Below are 24,043 nucleotides of genomic sequence, written 5' to 3'. Positions count from 1 at the left end.
ACCTGTAACTTTATTGATATTGTGTATCTATTTTTTTACATGCAATTTCCTACTTTCTACCACAACTGCTGCACAACAATATCTCACTGGATTAAACCGTTTTATCTTATCTCATCTCTCTAATATTCATCTACTGCACGTTACTTCAGTAATACCTTTAAACGTTCTGCTTTCAGATCAAACTAGGCCTATCTCATCCTCCCTGATATCTCATTATGTCATTATGTATGCAGTTCGTGCAAGCGCAATAATGCAAACACCATTTAAGAGCTTAATAATTAACTAAAGAAGTACTGAATAAAATGTATATATATTATATAAATCTATACATAGTCTGCATGTAAATTCAGCATGTGTCAGCTATAGAATAAGTGTTAACTCCTATTTTTCAACATTATTTATTAAGAAAATATGGAATATTTTTGGGAACTGAAATCAAAAAGCTCTGCTGAGATCAATAAATAAATCAGCACTCTGTTGTGTTTTCAAAACACAGTATGTTGGTTTCATCTTATTTTAGTCTGACATGGAACAACATGTACACAACATACTTCACAAATAAACAATACACTACTAGATATCAACCCAATAAAGAATGCAGATTTAATAAAGTTGGATATTGGATCTGAAAAACAATAAATCAATAGAGTATAAATAGTGGTTTATTCTGAGGACCTGCAGCCTTTACATTACACGTCGAGGAGATTAATGCATCCGGTGTCTATCATCTTCACAAGTACACTCCTCCAGTGATCTCCCTCGAGCGACGAGCAATGCAGCACATTAATGTGATCCAAACAGGACCTTGATCTGGCTCCTTTGTTCCTGGTCGCTTTACCTGTCCTGCCCCTTTAAGATGAGACATTTCAATCTAGGCGTGTTTCCTGCTGCCATTGACTAAAACCAAGAGCTGGCGTCCTGCAAGGGGGGGCAAAAAAGAAGAGCATCAAACAGCTTCTACGTGTTCGCGTCCATACAATCGGTTATTTCTTCTTCTTTCTGGAGGATTTGTCGTTTTCCACGGAGGCATCCGGAGCGCGTCTCGCTGCTCCGACGCAGTCTGAAGCCCGTGAACGCCCGTGCGATCATTCAGGATTTATGGAGATGATATGAATGTCAACCGGTCAAGGTCCGCGCACTCAAACGCAACAGCCGCCGCCGGGTTTCCTCGCTTCTGTCGGGAACATATGGCACAAGCACTCGGATGAATATCTAATAATATCAAAAATATATCACCTACATATCGTGTGGTGAGCGGATTGAGATTGTGGGTGTTGGAGCAGCGTGGGAGCCTCACCACCGTGGGAATGTCATGCTGCAGTGAAGACGGGAAACTGCAAATAATAATGGATTAGAAAACAACGACGGTCTGACTGCGACACTTTAAACGAGAAGAACATGTTTTACAACCGTCTCCTGGTGCAGAAATCTTTAATATTGCTGAGTAAGTCGTGTGTGTGTTGCTTGCTTTCTGTGTGTGTACCAGTGGACTGTGTCACATTGACTGCACGTTATTTCTAAGAATCTTCACCATTATCTAATTGTCTGAATCGTTTCGCAATATATAACAGCTGACATTAACCCAGAGGAGCGCTGAGGACCGAGACGAGGACCGAGACGAGGACCGAGCTGCGGAGAGGACACCATGTCGGCCGTGATGATAACGCGGAAGGTTCGGAAGTGGGAGAAGCTGCCGGGGAAAAACACTTTCTGCTGCGACGGGCGGGTGATGATGGCTCGGCAGAAGGGAGTCTTCTACCTGACCCTGTTCCTCATCGTCGGGACCTGCGCCCTCTTCTTCGCCTTCGAGTAAGTTCACATTCTGTCTGGATGATACATTAGGATTTGCTCCAGAAAGTGCTCACAAGACACTTCCCAACCCCCTAATTAACTATATGCCTCTAGTGTGTTTTTGTTGGTAACCTTTCCAACTGTAAACTGCAACAATCAGTTAATTAATCCATGAGTTGATGACAGTGTGTTTGAGCAAAATCAACATTTCTGGTTTCCTTTGTGTTTATGATTGTAAAGCGAATATCTTTTGGTTTTTGGACAAAATTTAACACCTGAAGATGTTTTTCTTCTGTCATATATATTTGTTAGGCAGTCATTTTTAAATGCTTATTGGACATTTGTAAGCTTCTAAAATATACTTGAAGGTATTGTGATTCATTGGCTCAGTCTTGCTGTAAGCTGATCTACGAACTCTTGTAATGCCTTCATTTGTAACGAGCAAGGCTTTCTGTTTTGGTAAGCTCCCGGACACGGTATGGATCCATGTCCCTCGAATTCAGTGTCCGGTAGAGAGAAGGTTTATGATTGACCACATACCGGGGTGTTAAATATTTAATGGGCCTATAGCCGTCCAGCTGTTCCTCTGGTTTAAAGAAGGAAAGCTGACCTTTTTTTGTCGTCTCAGCAGTTCTGTCTCAAGCCGCTACTCGCACAAACCCAGGCTTGGATGCAGCATGTAAACTCAACATGTTGTTTTTTTTTACCCCACTTGTTTCCTGTTTCTTCTCTCTCTTTTCTTGCCGGTTGAAACTGTTAAATCGGGCACAATGATTTGGCACAAAACCCTGCCCTGTAACTGACCGTGGGTGCGCATGCTGCTACTAAGCCAAATGGATTAGGAGCATAGCGATGAAGAGAGCTCCTCTCACATAGAGACGGGGCCCTTCCCATCGATGTCTGCTCTGCACTTTAATGGCCTTCCTCTTTTGAGTCCGGACAGAAGGAGCTGTTGTCCGGCTCGGGGCAGAAAGAGAGAGATGATACTTTTTGCGCTGAGCATCCAGAGCCCAGAGGAGGCATTGCGGTGACTAATGGCTGGAGGGTCGTTAGCATGCAGTGTTCATATTGCTGTTGAACATAATTATCTCTCATGTGGGGGTGGGCTGGATATTAACACAGAGATTGGGCCGAGACAACATGGGGGTCATTTTCCAACTCACACGGCACGTTGATACATATCAGATTTAAACCTCTGATAGCCTTCTGCACAAAGACTCATTTCATAGAAGCATTACACCTATAAGTACTAACTAAAGTCCAGGCTTTCTTGGTGTTAATATTGTAGTGATTATTCACAGATAGAATTAGCTTCTCAATCTGCAGATTATTTTCTCATTCAATAGATTTTGTGTTTTATTTTTATACGTGTAAAAAAAAAAAAAAAAAAGAAGTAATAGGGAAAAATGGCCATTATGATTTCCCAGATGATGCATTCAAAGTAACGGTTTGTTCAGCAACTGTCTAAAAACCCAAAGATACTCAGTATCATCTAACGCCAACATCAGGTCAGAATTACTTTGGTTTCTGACTAAATACCTGAAAACCTTATTACATCAAAATCAATTTAGTGTTGCTTAGCAACAACGTTAGCATGCTGTAGCTTAGTATTGTTGGTTGGTCGTTTTGTCAGCAAACAACAGGGTGGATAGTTTCACTAACCTTGTGCTCACGATGAGTCAAACAAAGTCAAATAAAACACTTATTAAAATAGAAGACAATCTATAAATCGATCAATAACAGCTCTTGCTAATACGGTTCATGATATCATCACCGTTCCAAAAATACACACAGGGGCTGTTATTTATCAAGACATCGATTTGTGAAGGGCTTGGCATCAACTAAAGTCTGTACCACAGCCTGATGCACAAAATATGCACAGCTCTGCGTCATTATAATTGAATTCTGAGGAACGAAGCTTTAAGCTAGTGTTCGCTCTGGTGGATTCGTCTGTAGTTCATCATTCTGACGTTGCATACCCTCTTTGTAGCGTAGTTTTCCTTAGTTTTGGAGGATTCGTTCCACAAATGCTGGCTTGAGGTTGTCCTGCGAGCTGCACCGGAGCATTGATGGGAGAACAGAGAGGGCAGTGTCCTGGCGTGGGCTGGCTCGCTTCCAACACTGCTTTTGAGCAGACATCTCACTTTTATCACCGGCCCATACAGGGAGACCTCTCCGTGCTTTGGTTTGTGCAAAATTGCGGAAATGAGCCGCCGAATAAACAAACGGAAAAACCCATTAGGAGCAACTAAACAAATTATTCAGGGAAGAGGTGGGCCCGGCCTGTTTTTCCCTTTACAGGCCAAATCAATTTGCAGACTGTGTGTCCTTCCACTGTTGACTTCCTGCCCATTTAATATCCACTGATATCATTTTAAAATGGGATTTTACATATGCATATGTTACCTGTGCTGTTTAATAGGCTTTATTTTATGTATATGTCTGCAAAAGGCGACCTCACAGTTGGATGTTTCCTGGTTCGCTGGTTCGCTTCCCATTTGTGTGTTAGTGTAAATGTGGTGTGTGTGCATGTGGTCCACCACCTATTGAGCTTGGATACAGGAACCAGTAACTGGAACACAAGGAGAGTGTGTCATCTGTCTGTCCGCTCCAGGAGGCCGAGCATATGTACATGCAACGTGGTCAATCCTTTATCTCTGGTCGTGTGTTTGCACTTCATACACATCCTCACGTGTGCCATGTTCAGTGTTTCTGGGTAGCCACCCGTCCTCGAGTCAGCCTCGTAAAATGCCAAGATGTATTGAGGAGTCGGAGGAGATCTTGTAATCGACCCCCTGAGCCTCCCTCAGCATCCAACCCCACCCTGTCTTCCCGATAGCCAATCAGAAAACGGCTGCCGCCCCTCGCTAAATGAGCAATAACGTGATTTATGCTCTATTCGGAGTACATGCACTATTTACAGTATAGTGATCTACAGGCTTTGTTCTCTGGATGCTTCTCTGGCAGGAGGAGAGCTGCTTTTCTCTGGAAGTGATCATTTTGTCCACACAGAACAAAATAGCATAGGAAGGCATACTTTTATATTCTCCTTTGGTTTGTCTTCCTCCATTTGGCTTATAATGGATGCTCTCATAGAAGGAATGTATAGAGATGACTCCATCTTTAATCATGCTGTTAAATCACTGGTATTTTCATGTGGCTGAAATTAAATCCCCATATAAAAACATGGCTCTCATGGTCATCTCTGATATGGTATTTAAGTGTTGCATAACAAGGAATGTTGATTTAAGCTGAAAAACAGACTGCGCCCTCTGGAGCTTTAGTGTAGCCTCTTTTTAACTCTTATTTAGTTAGGATTTTAAAGAGTAAACGGACCTGTATTTATATTGTGCTTTTCTAGCTAATTACTCAAGGCGCTTTACACTACATTCAGTCACTTTTACCCGTTCACACACATTCAAACACTGATGGCAGAAGAGCCGCCTGCACATCAGGATCTAACTCATTCATACACATTCACACACCGATGGCGCAGCATCGGGGTCAATTTGGGGGTTCAGTATCTTGCCCAAGGACACTTTGGCATGCAGACTGGAGGAGCCGGGATTCGAACCGCCAATCTTTTCTGATTGGAGGACGACTCGCTCTACTTCTGAGAGCCGCTCCTAAAGAGGACATATTTCTCATCAGAGATTTGTAGTCCAATAAGAACCACTTCATGTATTACCATTATAATACACTTGGCATTCAATTTTCTGAAAATAAAAAAACACCTGGCATTCTTTAAAAAAACCTAGCAGTTTGCCAAACGCTTCCTGCTGCTCCGAAGATATTTCCAGATTCCTCAAAAGCTTGGGTGGATCTGTTGCACACTAAACTTGATTGTTAACCCTTATTATATTATTATATTGTGACTGTATTTTACAATCCAAGTAACCAGATCTGTTTTTGTACAATGAAAGGAAAATATGTTGTGAATGAAAATATAAAAAATGTATTTGTAACTTGTTTTGCAAGTTGCACCCCAAAACCATTAATGGAAGAAGATCTCTACATATTTATTTATCAGAAAATGGATGCATAGCTCTGTAACTCGCATATAATGGTAATACATAAGAGGGACAAACTGGCTACGATTACATCTGTTGAATATAACAAAAGTTGTCAAATTTCTTCTGTAGAGGCACTTACGACTAATACTACTGAGTATAGTTACCAAGTTGGGAAATGGAGTGGTTTTTCTTAATGTTTGTGGGCAAGTAGTGTATGAGCTTGTGTTTTTTTTCTGCAGTGCCCCAAAAACAAGCAGAGTCGGGTTGGGCCGATTCCCGATTTCACTGGTTCGGTTCGGTGTACGGGCTAAACCGGTTTAGTATATGCACAAACCGGTTGAACCGGCAGTTGTCCTTATGACACGTTCTGGAAAATTGAAAAATGACTCTCCTTTCCGTGATAATGGCACAATCTACTCAGGAGTAAATCCTTCAGTGGCTTAAATGCTGACAAGTTTACGTGATTTTTAATTCAGCGATAACACCACTTTAGAAGCATCTTTGAGCCTGTGTCATCCTGAGTTAAGAGGGTAAATCCTCTGGATCAAAGTGCAGTTGACACACCCTAATGCATCGAATGCCCCCCCCCCCCCCCCCCCCCCAGCACACACACACACACAAACACAGAAAGTGAACTTCACACTGTCCATGCAGAATCAGCAGTATTACATGTATCATATCTGTATGTCTTATGTAACAAGGTCCGATTGTTTTATGTTAATGTGATTATTTTTCATCAGCTGGTTGCCGTTTTTTAATTTTATTTATTTGTTTATTTTTTTGTAGCTAATAGAGTCCCATTATTTTAGTATAAAAAATATATTATCAGTACTCAAAGATCTCAGAGCCTAATGGTCACAAAACCTGACGCCTACATTACCCACAACGCAGTGTGAGTACAGACAGATTGCTCTGAGATTTGGCTGTGTTATGATAGTAGCTGTTTGTATAGCCTCTAGCCTGAAGAAATGAGGAGCAGGCTGAAGAGGTCTGATAAGATAAGATCTTTCTAACTCCACAATCCTTTCAAACTTGGTCTTCAGCCCCAACCAATGCTCATTCGTGTACAAAAGCTTGCGGCAATTTATCAGACTTGGCACACCTTTCCTCTGGAGCCTTTCACATATGTAGTAGTTCTTCCCAACACCTTTAACACATAAACAGCATTTCCTTAGCTTGCCGGGGCACTTGTAAGTAAATGTACTTTGTTACTTCACACCACAGGAACTAGTTTATTGTGAGTCAGAAGGAGAGGGAATGTCAAAGTGGTCTGATTCGATACGATACAAGTCTGATTGATCACCTCGCTGATGACATTTTTTCCTCCACATGGACACGGGGGCCTGATTAAGTCCAGTTTTTTGTGCTGCTGCCTCTGTGGTGACTGATGAAGACACAGCGTCACAGTGCCAGCAACCACCCTGCTCCTCAACAGCAGAGGAAACGGTCACATCCAGGAAGGACATGGCGAGCTTGATGGGAACTGATGATTGACCTACCAGTCATCATTACGGGAATTACACTTCACCGGCAGACTCCCTCTCCTCGGTCTGAATCCACCGGCTGCTCTCCGCTCTAACAAATGGGCCAAACACACTTCACAGGCCTGGAAATTTCTATTGATTTGATCTCTACTCCTAGTTTCCATTAGTGTGAAAAAAGGCACTGCAGGGAAACCGCTCGGACCTGTGTGTGTGTGTGTGTGTGTGTGTGTGTGTGTGTGTGTGTGTGTGTGTGTGTGTGTGTGTGTGTGTGTGTGTGTGTGTGTGTGTGTGTGTGTGTGTGTGTGTGTGTGTGTGTGTGTGTGTGTGTGTGTGTGTGTGTGTGTGTGTGTGTGTGTGTGTGTGTGTGTGTGGTTGTTTACTCAGCTAAATCCTTTCCGTTTAAAACTTCCTTTTTTTTGTGTGGGGGTGTGTGTGTGTTTTTATGGACGTCCCTGTAAATGATGAAGTAGATCGTTGTCAGGAACCAAAACTCGAAGAAAATGATATAAAATGATCTAAAGTTTTCCAAATGTGGAACCAATTTGCGTATTTTATTAATAGTTGCTGATTCAATCAAATGAGTAATGGTCTCACCTCTTATGTCAGATGTAATTTCTAGGTGTGCAGTGTTTTATATGTGAAACAGAAATGGCTGCTGGTCATACAGGATATTAGGTTATAATATTTAAACATCTGTGTAAATGTAATGCAGCCTGATGAAATAACTGGTTTATGTCTCTCTTCTGAGACTTTCAGTGGTGCATGTGTCCATCTTCCATATACCGAATGTGAGTATGTCATCTGCGTGTGCAGGCCCTATAGATGACATGCATTGAAAAACGTCTTGTTCAGCATATGGCACAATACCCTACTATTCTGTAGTGCAACATTAGTGTTGCATTATGAATAAATGACCCCGGCCACTTGGGAGGGAGAAGAGGCCGCACAGTTTAACTATTAATAACTTTATGCAGAAGCTTTTGCTGCCGCTATGCTCTGTTCTGTTCTGTCGCAGCACTTTGCACTGCAGCTCACATCTGTTATCGCTCCGAGCAGCAGGCCTTCTCGTGGAGCCCCGCCGGCTCTAATCTCAGCGGCCACGGCAAACCGAGTTATGCTAATGCTCCTCCACTCCTCCAGAAAATGTGAATGTGGCATCGCCTTGTTTATTCACGGCCATGACTTCGGCTCAGTCCGGAGAAAGGGCAGCTCACGCGGTTCACGGGCACTTCTGCTTAGAACACCAGTTCACAATATGTGCGTTGTTGTGTCATGCCCTCTCTGCCCTCCCACTTCTGTTAAGGTGGTTGTCTGCAGCTGTCGTTGTAGTTGTGATGCAATTTTTTAAGAATGTATTTTGGTATCACATTTAAGGTTACATACAGCTCTATTCACCACAAAGCAAGACAGAAAAGTTTGTAGTTTACTGTAATAGGCCCAAACAGAGAAGGAACTTGACCTGCTTTCAGACCGGATCATCATCTTCTTTCTACCTTTGCTTTCCTACAGATGTCCGTACCTGGCTGTCCATCTGTCCCCTGCCATCCCAGTTTTCGCCATCCTGCTCTTCCTCTTTGTCATTGCCATGTTACTGAGGACCAGCTTCAGCGATCCTGGGGTTCTGCCACGGGCTCTTCCAGAGGAGGCCACATTCATCGAGATGGAAATTGGTGAGCGTACTTTCAGGCATTTATTTTCTTATCCAACTAAGCTCTCGTCTCCCCCAGCAGTCTCCTAAAAACATGGCTTCAAATATTTCTCCTTGATATAAAAAAAAAAAACCCTGAATGAATTCGAATAATCAAAGTGAGAAAACCTTTTCCTCACCTTTTCCCTGCTGATCCTGCCCACTTCAAACCAGTCAGAAGAGCAAACAGAACGGAAAAACACATATACAAACATCTCATGTGAAAAATAATGTCATAAAAGTAACCTGTATAATCTCATAGTAAGAAGAAGATTGAGAACATGTTACCATTTGTAACCATTAACGAGCCTTAACGAGTTTTCCATGTCAGCTCATTATTCCACACCGTGCTGCAGGACCACATCCCCGGTTGTGATGGTGCTTTGATGGAGACGTATCTTTAAGCTGCTCCAAACAACACATTTTAGACTTATAATGTAAGAATGTGAAATCGGTGTGAAATGTGCGTCTCCCCCCCGGCTTTATGGAGCTTTCCAGTGAGTTTCATTATCCTTATACTTTTATACTGTCGTTTATTGTACACTAACTGCCCAACTTCACATAGCAGAAAGACACAATTAGCGACTAGCTGGTGAACAGTGTGAATCATTTAGCAGCTAAATTGTTAGAGATGTTTTCACAGCGCTAAAAGAAGATTGAACGTAAGACTTAAAACATCAGGTTGTCAGAAACATGATTCCAAATGAATGATGATGTTGCTCCATTACTGCTGTATCTGTTAACAAGCAGCTGTTTGCTAATAAATTTGCATATCAAATTAAGAGGTGATTATATGTCAATGTTGTAGGTTTATTTGTATTTTTGGGAAACGTTCAAATCCACGGTGATCCTTGCATGAAATGTGTATTTAGACTAGAATAAGAACCAAACAACGGTTGTGTAAATCTGAAGAATGCTTGCTGGCACACCTTCAGTAATAATTCCCAGATCCACTGCAGAGTGTAGCCGGGTTTGAAACGGCGCCTGGTCCCACCTTTTGTCCAGTTCACCTTGAAGTTTGCATTATGTACAATCAGTACTGATAAAGCCACCAGGCACAAAGCCTCTGTCTACATGTATTCAAATGTCCTGTCAGCAACATTAGAATGATGATTACAGTTTATGTAATCTGCGTGTAGCAGTTTGTGCTGATGTAACGATACATAAACTGTACTGTTACATCAGTTCTTTTTTGTATAAAAAAATATCTGTGGAAGTAGCTCAAGTGCAAGTGTTTTAGAGGCATTAATACTTCAGTAAATATGCTAGTTAGACAGCGAGCAGGCAGCCTGAGTCCTGTTGGTTTATTCAAGTTTGTTATTCTTTATGTTTGGGTGTTATTGTCCGTAAACGCAGAGCTCAGTCCAACACGCGTTCATTAGGGATTCATAAGGGATCATGTTGTCTCATTACACGAAGCAAACTATATGCTGTGTCATAATGGCAACAAAGCCTTTGCAAACAATAAATCCTTATTGCCCTCTTCAGGGCATCCACTCTGTTGTTTTGCCCAGATTCTGCAAGAACAAGCTTTTATTCTGCAATATTTCTGCAAAAGCCCTGTCTGCCTCCTCCCTAACTCATCACCCCCTCCCTCCCTGTGTGGCGGTTCGATGTTCACCCTTTGTCTCTGTTAAGGATTGGTGGTGTGCTTCAGCCATCACTCGTGCTCCCTTCCTCTGGTGGAGAAATATGGGTGGAGACTGTTCATGACAGAGGAGGGCTGTAAAAGCAAGGCTGAGGCAGCCGGTCCTCTGAGAACGGGTTGGCTGGCAGGCAGCGCTTCTCTCATCATGACTGTGACTCATATCGCTCGCTGCTGGCCGTGAGGGCCTGTACCGCTCCTGGATCTAGTTTACATCAGGAGATCTCATTGGGAATTTTCTATGTTAATAGAGCTGCAGCTAATGGTTATTTCCATTACTGATACATGTGTTGATTATTTTTTCCCTGCTCATGGATTCAGTTAGCCTAATTGTCCTCATCTCAGGTTCCCAGAGCACAGGGTGATAGTATTTAATTCAGGGGAGCCATCGAATGCAGAAACGTGAGAGTGAAAGTGTGGGCACCTCATGGCAGTGGTCATACCTTCCCTTTTTTGGAAAATTGTTGTACATTCCACAAAACATATCTCAGCCATTCTCCCAAAATAGCAAGACGTTCATCTCTTAAACGCTAAAATGGGTCACATGACCATGTGAGTCGGTTTAACAACTTCCATCCCACACTTGTAGCTCATACGCGGTATGTTTTTTTTTTATGTGTTAGGATAGCTGTTTGCTGTTTTGAGCGTGGTTGTGCTGACGGATAACAGCCAGTCCAGAGTGCAGGTGTGGATCTTGTTGTGAAGCAGGCATGATGATGAAGCCGCTGCTGCTTCCTCTGTGCTCTGTCCCCCTCCGCCTGTTAGCCACCAGTCCCAAGGGGAAATGCTAATAGGAGGAGAGGCATCCTCTTGGAATATATAATGCCACTAGCAGACAGAGCTTTGCTACCCAAGGGAGTGGCATCATTCCCTACGAGTGATGACTCACTAATTTATTCTCCGCTGGCTTATCCTGAGAGCCACTAATCCTACACTCAGTAGATTCATAATGTGATATAGTGGAAAGTGTGCCAGATAAATTCAATTTCACAATCTTTTTGTCTGCATATTATGTTTGTTTGCAGAGACGGTTTTGTTTTACATCACAGAGAACGTTCAGTCAGGAAATGTTATTCCCACAAATACCACATATCTTAACGTTTCCCCAGAAAGATAAGATAAACTTTATTGATCCAGTGACGAGATTAGCATGGTGTTTTTTTTCCATTAACTCCACAATCACGCCTTCCTTTGCTGCAAGTTAATGGCAGATTTCACCCTAACAGTTTCTCTCCTGAGAGAAACAGAGAGATTCCAGCCATCAGCCCTCTGGTCATTTGCCAGCCTCTACCTGCTCCTACCGGCTCCTGCAGGGCTACATATTCAGATCAGAATTCCCGAGAAAAGAGAATGTCTGATAATTGAATTTGCTTGGTTAGGAAGGCAAGTTGAAGCCTAAACGGAGCAGGATACCACGTTATAGTATTGCTGATAAATAAAATTAACAGCTCAGCAGTGATTACACATAAAGCCGCCATCATCAACACTGTTTGGAGCCAATGTTGTCATTTACCGACACCCTCAAGGTTCAGCTGTCAAGATTTACCTCCTATTGTTTTCTTGTCCTTGTCACTGAATCTCACATATGTCACGCAATCCAGTGCAACAGGGTTGAGAAAGGTCACTCTATGTGAAATTTATAATGTTCCTTATTTGTGAAAACACTGTCAGAGGTGGTAATGTATGATTTCTGAGGAGTCAGTATGTTGTAGTCAATGCTGCAATTAGATAACATCTTTTATATATAATAACCTACGATTTTTTCCCCCCACAGAGGCGGCCAATGGGAACGTCCCTGCAGGGCAGCGACCCCCACCTCGGATCCGCAACGTTCAGATCAACAACCAAATCGTCAAACTCAAGTACTGCTACACCTGCAAGATCTTCCGACCACCTCGGGCGTCTCACTGCAGCATCTGTGACAACTGCGTCGGTAAGAAATGTCCTCTGATCTGCCGTCAAAGGCTTTAGCGAGAACTGAGAAAAAGTGATCAGAGAGCTCATTGAAATCTGCTATTTCAGAAATAGAAATGTGAGTAATGTTTGGTGGGGGAAAAATAGCTCGCTGAAGTGATGATTATTGCTGAAGCCACGATCTTATTTACCTCTCTGAATTCACTTGTCACAATGATGAAGATGAAATGGGAACTTTATAAATAAATGTTGGACTAAGCAGACAGGGTGTAAACTTTTTGGAAAACTGAATCAAATGAGCCAAAAACTATTATAGTATTTTCTTTTAATGGAATCTGCTTTTAATTTGAAGGCGGTTTGAAATGTGTGTGTGTGCTCGTGTGTGTGTGTGTGTGGTTGGAGCTGTTTTATCTCTCAACCCTGCAGAATATCGTTGATTTGGCTTCTGGTGATTGAGGAATGTGTCTGAGGGAGTGTAGACTCATAGGTGATATGAGGAGACAGTGGAGGCTCAGTGAGGGAAAAAGTGCTCAGTCATTGTGAACACTGGTTCATCTGTATCCACCTACTGTAGACAGACACACACACACACACACACACACACACACACACACACACACACACACACACACACACACACACACACACACACACACACACACACACACACACACACACACACACACACACACACACACAGTCCAAGCATTACATAGCAGCATGCTTCAGTCCCTCTGTTACTGCAGTCACACTGCACTTCCTCCACCTTACATTGTTTATAGCGGTTAAAGTCTCTCACAGAATATACAGCATAATAAAAGAAAGCCAAACGGTTAAACAAATTATATTTGTTTATACCCAGAGCCTCCTTTGGTTAATGTATTATCGGTGGTGCAGTAACGTCTGTGAGTGTTTGGACGGTTGTGTTAGCTCTCTATGCACCACACCGGAGAAATAATAACTCTGGGGGGAAAAGTGAATTGCGTCACATATTTTTTTTTTTCAACTGGAAAAAATGGCAATTTAGTTGATGATCACGCTGGTAAAGTGCTTTGGGCTTTAATTTGAGTGAACAGCTCAGAGGATTATTGTCCTGCTGCACTCTGTATGCAATCTAAAAAATGGTGGAGGACGATTTACAACAAATGCTGTGTCTCGATTGGGATTCTGTTAATAGACTTCTCCATGTTAACCTGCATTTACTTGCATAGTGCGTGAATTTTGACTTTTTATTTTTCTTCTTCATAGAAAATTGCAACTGAATGGAGTTATAGCGCCAACGTTTTGATTGTCACCTACAAAAATATGTGTTACCTTATTTTTATGCTGTTTGCTCACTTGACTGAAACTGATTGAAATCCATTTGAACACGTTTTCACTTTTACATTCTTGTGTGTTTAAAAAATACTCCACCATCTCAACCATTTTCAAAAGTTTGGTGGTCGGCACTAAAACTTCTCTACGCTGTAAATAAAAATGATCCCTTCATTTTGACCTCATATCTGCAAGCTGCTTCACGTCTTGCACATCCACCTCGATGTTTGCTCTATCCAGGGAGTGGAGCAGACGCCGCACTGCACACTGCACTCTCTGCTGTCTGTTTGACCCTGTGCTGCTTTCATCTGGCACGTCTCCAAGTTATAGAAGGGGAGAGGCAAAGAGGAAGTGATCACTATATTTAGACTGCAGGTTTACACAAGCTGATGCACAAAGCCGTCTTTGACTTGAATATTGGTGTATTTTTAACACTTTTTTTTTTTCTTCCAAAAGTGTCTGATTTATGAGAATCTTGTGTGGTGCATATTTATTTATAGGGTGACCCTTTTCTCTTTCTCACAGACCGTTTCGATCACCACTGTCCATGGGTCGGCAACTGTGTTGGCAAGAGGAACTACCGATACTTCTACATGTTCACCCTGTCACTCTCCCTGCTCACCATTTATATCTTCACCTTCAACATTGTCCATGTGGTGATGCGTGAGTATCCTGTCAGTTGTTTGTCCAATCAGAACGCGGGAGACTAGCACAGGGATATGAAAAAGAATGTGACAAAACAGGAAGGATGACACAAGCAAACGAGCGGCTTCTATATGCAAACGCATGTAGCGTGCTGACACTATGACCTAATTCAGATCAGGCTTTTCCTGCAGCGTGAGATGACACGCAACAGCAACTGATAGCGTGACTTTATTCCTCCTGTTTCCTTGTTCTATCCAATGCAGCCAGTAAGAAGACAGTGAAACGGTGTGTTTCTAGCAAGGATAATGAGCTCTGGGCTTGTTATCTTAATACTGGAGTCTTTTCAGTAGAGAAGAAAATGAGTAAGGAAGCAGTGGGATTTTTAAAGCGTCTTTTCTTTTTAACTCTTCTCTGTCTCTCCACAGGTTCGGTGGATAATGGCTTTTTGAGCACTTTGAAGGAAACACCTGGAACATATCCTTTTAAGCTCTGTCCACAGTTTACACCAGACGGAAAAAAAAACCCTCTATTGAAAATGAAAAATAAAACAAGATACTATGAACTATGAATGTTCCCTAAATGTCTCCCCGAACAGTGATTCTCAAATAATTTGCTTAGCATCAACTTTTCAAGCTCTGATTTTTTAACATGTAGCCTTTCCAAAACAAAAAAACCCAAGAGAACAAATGTGAAGAATGGATTCCACAAAGGTTTTATGTGCTAGTAAACGTAAGCTGCAGCCATTAGCATGTCCAGCTAATTAGTACAAGTACATTAGTAACCAAGTGTTTCTTCCAAAGCCATGGAGCACAGCTAACCACCACTTCACCACTGTGTGGAAGCCAGTCGAACATAGCAAGCCAAACAGGGTTATGTTAGCATGAAATGTTTCCTTTATCGTACTCAAAATAATCATAATACTTGGACAAACTAGCACTACACTGCAGTGGAAGGACAATGCTGTTTCTTTATTGTCTTCCACTGGTGAGCATGCTGACCCTGTGCCTGGTACACGTAGCTCAAGTCTCAGTTGTTCAGCACAATAACATGTTTGTGGCCATCGAGTGCACATTTGACCCCTCTTACAACATTTGTGTTGTGTTACAAATCAGCTAGACACATTAAAAGGTTATCCAGAGACAGCTTCGTCAGCCGACCCAGAACGGCCATTAGCTTAATTAGAGCGCTAACAAACGATGTCATCTTAGATGATATTATGAAGTTAGACGATGTAATTGTGTATCATGATATCTCGATTTATGATTTCACCCTGATTCCATTGAAAGAAGATAAATTGTGGCATCGTAGACTTATCATCCAGCCCTAGTTACGCCACAATTATTGTGGATCAACTGCATTAAGTACAATAACTAAGGGGGTGCGGGCCTTAATGAATGATCAGTTGAATTTTTGACATTTCACTGACTTGCTTTTGCCCCATTTTTTAGTGTTTGGATCGTTCCACCGTCCTTCGCTGGCTTTAATCATGTTACATAATTGTCTGCCGTTCTGCCGTCACTTGCTGTCCTCTGTCTAAGCAGTGACCACGTGTCAGGCACAAAACATCTGTTGCTGTTTTCTTAACTTGAGTCCACTGTGCTGGAGGTGTTGGTGTGTTTCTTCACCCTGTGGTCAGTGGTGGGACTGACGGGCTTCCACACCTACCTGATCTCTCTCAACCAGACCACCAATGAGGATGTAAGTATTGCATGTCTGATGTTTGCATGTGTGAAGTTTTAGATTTCAGTCTTCCTATGAGGCCCAGAGCTGGACGTCACATCCAGTTTGTTCAGGTTTCACCCTGTCTTTATGCAAATTAACCATGACTTGTAAACACATGGACCAACAGGATTAACTCATTCTTTGGTTCCCCATTATTATTATTATTATTATTATTATTATAAATAAATGTCAAAATAATGCACTCATAAAGGCTATATTTATTTTTGTTTACCAACTAAAATCACAAGAAAAACACTTGTCATTTTAAGTGTACTGATAAAATCTCATTCATCACTCTCTCCTTTAATTTTTCATTTAAACGTAGACACATACATGTCTTTGTTGACCAGAACACCAAACTGACACACATAGAACAGTTTTTTTTTCAATTTTGACAAACATGGGCCCTTTATCAGTTCATCTACAACACCAACCGTTTTGCTTGATAGCTAACAACTATATGTAAAGAGAGATGCAGATCCAGCGTAATTGTCGAAGCTACAATAGTCATAACGAAGATAAAGTGCCGTTTTAAGAATGCGTGTGATCGGGCAGCCTGGCTTCACGTGGCTGGAAAGACAAACATATATCTCAGAGGTGTAAACACTAGAATTTCGAAGACTACAGAGCTGTTTCCTTGACAACGGCTCGGCCTCTTTCAGTACTGAAGCACAGGGGGCTTGTAAAATGTAGCTTGTTAAACAAGGCAATTATATTGTAAACGACTGTAAAGCAAATACACAAGGGGTTAAAAGAAAACAGGGATTGTGGAGAAAAAAAAAGGATCTCAGCCGAAACTAGAAGGTATTTTTATGACTGCAGTTCAAACAGACACACAGCATGTCACACTTGATTGTTGTTCCTTTTTATATCAGACTTCACACCAGGCAGACTAGACCACATGATTAACCTCTGTAATTTAAAATGTTAAATGTCCTTTTTAAATCCAATTCAGCCACACTGAGGCCAAATCTGGTCAATACAGCAGGAACACTTTTATTCTGCTCAGAGTCTGAGTTTGAGACAAATTGGCTGGTGAATGCTTGAAGTCCTCTCGCTGCACCGATCCTACGTGGTCTAACAAGCCAAAAAATATACATGAAGCTGCTATTCTCAATGAAAACCAACGATGGAACCGAGCTGAGACAAGAACAAAACAGACAGGCTGGTGTCTGACTGCATTTAGAAGACACTGGGAGGCTAAATGAGGAAAATTATTGATTGCTTGACCATTGAGTCACCCCACACACGCACACACACACATGCAGTGAACAAGAAGATAAGTGGTGGTGATGCAGGTGGATGAATCCACAGAGGGAGTACTTTGTGTTGTGTCTGTGTATGCTAGCGTTAACATTGTGTGTTTGGAGGCTTTGTTAGCCCAGATCTGCCTGCGGAGACTCTGACAAGAAGCAGAGAGCAGCAGTGATGGTGGTGGGAGGTTTCTAGATGGCTGAAAGCAAGAGAGTGCACTCATACTTTGTTGTAATGACTAATTTATAATTCCCCTTTTTCTTTCCTATGGGAAAGCTGGCCTATTTTTTTTGTAATCAGTAATGAAGGTCTGCAATGTGAACCTACAGTACAGTGTAATACATGCAGTGTTGCTCCAGGAGTTGAAACAATGGCTGTCAGGTCCGCTGCTTCAATATCTGTGATTGGCCTAATAATAGATGCATCGATACCTGCAGGGGCTGGGCGTGCTGCCAGAAACACTGCTGTGGCAAAGGAGTGGGGGGAGGGGGAGTGGGTGAGAGGAGGAGGAGGAGGAGAAGGGGAAGATGGAAATGGTTGAATAAGGGCGAACAAGAGAAGGCACCTTGAGTGTTGTAGCTGCGCTGGTCTCTCCCATAGGCTGACACATGCTCTGAAAATGTGTCTCCTGCATAGTAACACACACACACACACACACACACACACACACACACACACACACACACACACACACACACACACACACAGTTCATGTAAGAGTGCAGTACTGAAGTACCAGGCTGTTGACCTATATCCACAGCAACAGCAACAAAAAGCTGTTTTCTTTACTCGCCCAGGGTCAGACAGTATAAACTCACACTTTGCAGCTAAACATTTAGTTTAGGGGGCAATTATACATGGCAATCAATCCTTCAGCATACTTTTTTTTCCTTCTCTGCATGTTTTTTGGGGAAATAAAAATATCATGAAATCTGTATTTTTAGTTACATTTTTTAAAAAAGACTTCAATGACGGTGTTATGATGAAATAAGTGGCTATTGCGTATTTTCACTTCTATGGTAATATAACCAAAAATATAATTTAACATTAAAAAACTGTAACACTGGTAAAAATCACATTTGTTTCCTTCATAGAAATGATAAGGTTATATTTGCATCTTTACTAAAAGGATATTATATGGTCTTTTATTGTGTTCTGATATAGGTATAGTTTAGATGTTTTCTTTAAAAATGTGGCTCAGGAGAGTGAGAGTGACTTTATTTACTCCTCCAGGAATTCCTTTGTATGAATTCTCAGATCTTTCAATTAATTATTATAGTAGTTGTAATCTTGCTGTGCTCGTTACCCGTTGGCACATACAGTTCCCATTAAACCAGGAATCATTAAATCCCTGACAGAATCCTTTTTTAGTAGGTCAAAGCCAAGCCTGTGGGAATAACCGTTAAAAAAGGAGCTATGCTTTTGAATAAAGTATAAGCACAGGGAAAATCTGGGGGTGTGGTATCTGGGAAGGTTTGCTGCTCAGATGATGAGTGTTGTGTGCATTTTGTTTTTTGCCCAGATTAAAGGATCCTGGTCTGGAAAGAACAGAGTCCAGAACCCGTACAGCCACAAGAACATCATCAAAAACTGCTGTGAGGTGCTCTGTGGGCCAACATACCCGAGGTAGCTCTGTCAGATTAAGTCTCCATCTAAACACAATCACAATCTTTCTCGTTTCATTTATCGTCATGTTGTCTGTATTGGGTTTGTGCTGTCTTCCTGCTGTTATCAATGAGCTCTGTATCAGTGCCTGTGTTAGATTAGACTTTTAGATTTGTCCCCCTCCTACACTTCATCCTGGCGAATAACGAGCAGAATGCACTTAGTGACTGATCGCCTTGTCTCGCTCCCCAGCGTCTTGGACAGAAGAGGACTGATGCAAGAAGATTTGCCTGTTTCTTCTGCATCTGCTGCACCCTCCTCCTCCAGCAGCAGCAACCCAGTGTCACAAACCACGGTGAGCGCACACGCACACACACACACACACACACACACACACACACACACACACACACACACACACACACACACACACACACACACACACACACACACTCCATACCCTCCCCCTTCACACACTTCTCCACCTCTAAAATGGATCGAGGCTGTGTAGTGCTGAATAGTGAGTACAGAGCAGAGATGAGGACTAAACCAACAGAGTGGTGTGTGTGTGTGTGTGTGTGTGTGTGTGTGTGTGTGTGTGTGTGTGTGTGTGTGTGTGTGTGTGTGTGTGTGTGTGTGTGTGTGTGTGTGTGTGTGTGTGTGTGTGTGTGTGTGTGTGTGTGTGTGTGTGTGTGTGTGTGTGTGTGTGTGTGTGTGTGTGTGTGTGTGTGTGTGTGTGTGTGTGTGTGTGTGTGTGTGTGTGTGTGAGCACTTTTCGTATCGAAGTGACATTGATGATCCATCTTGAGCCTTGGATGAAAAAAGCCATTTGTGGCGTTTTAATTTAATATTATTAGTAATTAAATAAATGAGCTCCAATAAAGTGATCAGAGTAACTCATTGGACACAGTTACTAATCAACCCAAAGCCATAGCATTACATTGTTGATTAATTTCAGCCTAAGCGCCCCTTTTAGTAGTTGCTGTTGCACACATTGCAACAAACATCAGATAAGAATGTGATAAACGTGTAGCATCGTATTTATACTGCAGGGATGATGCATTTTTGTAGGCCAACCCTGGAAATTGTTATCACCCTGATTCCCTCGACAAAAAGCCAAGGGGTTTATTGCAGAAAGTAGCTCTGTGGCAAACGCAAGTTAATGATACTCATACATTTTGTTCAGCAAGATAATCTTTACAAATGTACAGCAGTTTTATGATTATTGAAGCTTGAACTTAGTCGCCAGAAGAAGAAAAGCTAATATCAGTGAAGAAAGGCTCAGGAGAGACTCAGTAAGGATCACCCCCAATTACAGATTTTCTCCACATATTGTTTCAACTGTTTTATATCTCCAGAATTGCTATGGATCCTGCTGATTTATCAAAGAGTGGTAACAAGATGCTTTACTCGTCTTACTGCATGTGTCGGTTTTAAAGTTATGATGTTGGTCTTTCACGATCATCTAGAAACTTGGCAATTAAATGATAACTTGCAGAGCTAATTATGCAAAAGATTGAATCAGTCAGTCACCACAAAACTGAGCCACTTGGTGATGTGTCACAGCCACTGCAGTACTTTAGCAACATCCGGTGCTTATTTTCCGTAATTCTGCGGTTTGATTCATGGCATGTATTCATTCCTGCGACTCAGTGATTCAGGGGCTCTCGCTCTCCCTCTCCTCCACCTACAGAAAACTACAGCTCCACTCATCCCCAACGAGCACACACCTGATGATGCCAAGCCGAGCATTGCCGCCTCGCCAGAGAAGAACGCCTCCCCCAAAGAGGAATCTCCTCCCGCTCCAAAGGGCCCGCCCCTGGCTTCACCCGAGACTGATGCAGAAGCATCCGTCCTCAAGGACAAGGCCCATTAGCTGCATGAGGGGGCGGCTCTCGTCGTAGCCACTCCCCCCAGCATCCTGCCCGGTCAGGAACTGAAACATTAATAATCAATGTGTGATTACTGTGCAGGTGACTCAGTTATTCTCTGACGCCTGCCCTACTTTCAGCCAGAAAAGGAGAGTTTCTGCGGCAGCTCCTCCTCTTCCCTCCTTTCTTCTCCAGTAGCTGCAGAGCTGTTTGATTGACACTCCTGCCAGAGGAGCAGTGATTGAATGGAAAGGGAGCAGCTTCCTCTGTCTCCTGAACATATGCAGGAGGAGAAACTGCTGAAGGAACTGCAAAGAAAAAAAAAGATCTCCACGCGTATGACATCCCCGCAGATCATCTGTGGGTCGCTCTGATTGTCAGTACTACTTTTGTTCTTTATTTAAAGTTGCATAATGACATGTATTGTGAGAGGCCAGTTCTAGTATACTCCTTGCAAATGTCTGGCAAAGATGTTATTACTTCTGGACATGTATAAAACTTCATGCATACAGTTATTCTTCTGTTTTGTGCACATTACATGCCCTATGCAAAACCATGAGAAGGCTGTACGTGCAGCTTTGTGATGATTGTGGAAAGAAGGATGTAAACCTGCAAGTCTGTGTGTACACATGATGTCCATGCAGGGGGAGGACATGCAAATATTTAGCTGATATATCCTAAAGGCTCCTTCCAGGCAAGTCAAAATCTACCTTGTATTCTGATATTGCTGCATTCAGTACTGTTGTTTTTTGTTGTTTTTTTGTTTTTTTTAAATTGATGCAGACCAATGCCTGTCCTTCCATTTTTATATATCGAATCTTTAGTGTGATGTTGGTGCTCTGAAATAGATGAAAATCCTTGCTGTACAGTTAAAGTCTTGTATCCAGGAGACGCTCATCCAGAGTCCCAGTGTGTGAGAGATAAAGGCCTGACTTCTGATGATAGTAGACACTAGTAGTAACAGTGCCTTATATCAAATGCAACTGAGGTCGACCAACAGAGAAGCCCTTGAGATCCGCTCTCACCACTAATATAGTGTTAAATGGGAAATGCCAACATTTATATACCCTCATTAGTCCAGTGGTTCTCAACCTGGGGGTCACAAGAGAAGATCACCAGTGGATTTAAGGAATTGTTGGACACTTTCGGAAACGGCTTATTTGCTTTCTCTCAGAGAGTTAAATGAGAAGATCGATGCCACTCTCCATAGTGAGAGCTGTATCGATTTTCTCATCTAACTCCCGGATAGAAAGCAAATATAAAGTGTAATCTGAATCCCTGAAATGTCCAAGTATTCCTTTTTAATATGATGGGAAAGAAACACATCTGCCACATAATACTACAAATTTGTGCTTTTTTCGTATTAAATGCTTTCTTAAAAATGACAATTTAAATAGAATCTGCTGAAAAACAGCCTGTAGACGTATGTAACAAGGGGTCCCAGGTCTTTATGGTTGAGAACCACTGAATTAAATGTCGTGAAGCAAAAAATAAGCAAAGCCATTGTTGAATTGTAGATAATTTTAGCAGGAAACAATGTACTGAATACCTGTCAGCTGATTGGTGAGAGAGAAGATTGCAGCAAGGTTTGTTCTTTTTTTTGAAAAGCATTAGAGCAACCTTTATTATTTATGCTGCCTGTGAGCTTGAGCACCTCCTCCTGCTTATCAAACCAGAGCTGATCTTCCTCTGAGTCTGCTCTCTTTCTGCCTCTTCCCTTCATACATGTTTAATTCTTCTTCTTCTCCCTGCATCTTTGCAGTGTGTGGCAGCCTCATTATCGGTGAGGATACAGCCAAGCGAGAGAGATCCTTTCTTTTGAAACATCTGCATTTTTCAGCCTGTCACATGGGTGGAGACTGTATTTTGTTTTGGTCAAAGATCGCTTAAGGGGACAAAGGCAAGAGGGAGAGAGAGAGTGAAGATTATTCTTAGTATTTAAATGATGTTAGCTGATAGTGAGGGTTTGTAACAGTGATTGTGTTGTATGCAAGACAGAGTTAGTGTTTGTGAAATAACTTGTGTAGACGTTCTAGCGTGTCAACAGCAATGTATCAGACTCTGAAATCCGCCCAAGATTATTTATTATTGAGACACATTTTAAGTCACAATTTTCCCCAAAGATTTAAATACAAACAGTGGGAAATACATTTTATATTATTAGTTGGCTGGTGTTTTGATTTATTTACCCTTTTTTTTTTTTTAAGGTGAAGATATTGGACACTTTGGATGATAACGTTTTTCATTATTGATTCATCTGTGGATGAGTTTCCTGATTAAGTGATTGTTTTGTCTTAGTCAGAAAATAGTGAAAAGTTAACATTCAAGTTAAATTGCTGGAAATCAATTTTCTGTCAGTCTACTAATCGATTACTTGATTGATAGTCTCAGCTCAAGATTAATCTGTACGCTCAAATGAAAAAAGGCAACTGCTGAGGGATAGAAAAACCCATTGAGACCAGTTTGAAGCTAAGGGGCTGAACTTTCTTCATGGAAAGTATTTGGGGACAGTTTGGTGTATTTGGTGGCTTTATGTTGCTGTCACCGAGAAGCAAGAATGTAAGTGATATTCGATAAAAGAAGGGACGAGAGATTTTAAAAGGGACGGTTGAAGTAAACATTTTTGCTCTAATGGTTTTGCAGAATGTAGATCCGAGCTGATCTCTTGTATGTATGATTCTTGTGTTAAAATATCATGATGTGGTCAGATCTGAATGCTCTGATCAATCTATTACATTGCATTATGTATACAGATACAGTACTATACCATTGATGGAACTCTTTATTTATGTTCACTTTGTTAAGTATCAGCACTGTGATTATATGTATTTCATTCATTTTACTTCACTTCTTTTTACATGATCAATGTGTCTGGTAAATAAACAATATTGTCTTATTATTTGTCTTTTAAACATAGTTTTCTTTCAATGAAAGTAACTATTTATTTTATGAATTGCATGCCTATACTATGAGTTTTATCACATTCTATAATACGACTATCGCTTTATGACATTCTATACTATGATATTGAATTAAGTTGTATAATAGCTATAGGTCAGACTATAACATGACATATTGTACTGTCATGTTTTGATAAC

The 24,043-nt window shown here is 41.7% G+C and overlaps 1 protein-coding gene across 1 annotated transcript; it reads left to right on the top strand.

Moving 5' to 3' along the window:
• Positions 1 to 903: 903 nt before the first annotated feature.
• zdhhc9 (zDHHC palmitoyltransferase 9) lies at positions 904 to 23,840 on the top strand. Its single transcript, XM_084010408.1, has 10 exons — positions 904 to 1,444; positions 1,572 to 1,809; positions 8,798 to 8,958; positions 12,395 to 12,553; positions 14,374 to 14,511; positions 14,919 to 14,967; positions 16,089 to 16,191; positions 18,992 to 19,095; positions 19,327 to 19,429; positions 20,768 to 23,840. The coding sequence occupies exons 2-10, from the start codon at positions 1,646 to 1,648 to the stop codon at positions 20,948 to 20,950; spliced, it is 1,164 nt and encodes a 387-aa protein (XP_083866534.1). The 5' UTR covers positions 904 to 1,444; positions 1,572 to 1,645; the 3' UTR covers positions 20,951 to 23,840.
• Positions 23,841 to 24,043: the final 203 nt, after the last annotated feature.

This window comes from Eutrigla gurnardus (genome assembly GCF_963514095.1).
Source record: "Eutrigla gurnardus genome assembly, chromosome: 5".
NCBI lineage: Eukaryota > Metazoa > Chordata > Actinopteri > Perciformes > Triglidae > Eutrigla > Eutrigla gurnardus.
Note: the sequence above shows the minus strand (reverse complement) of the source record. Positions and strands in the feature narration are given on the sequence as shown.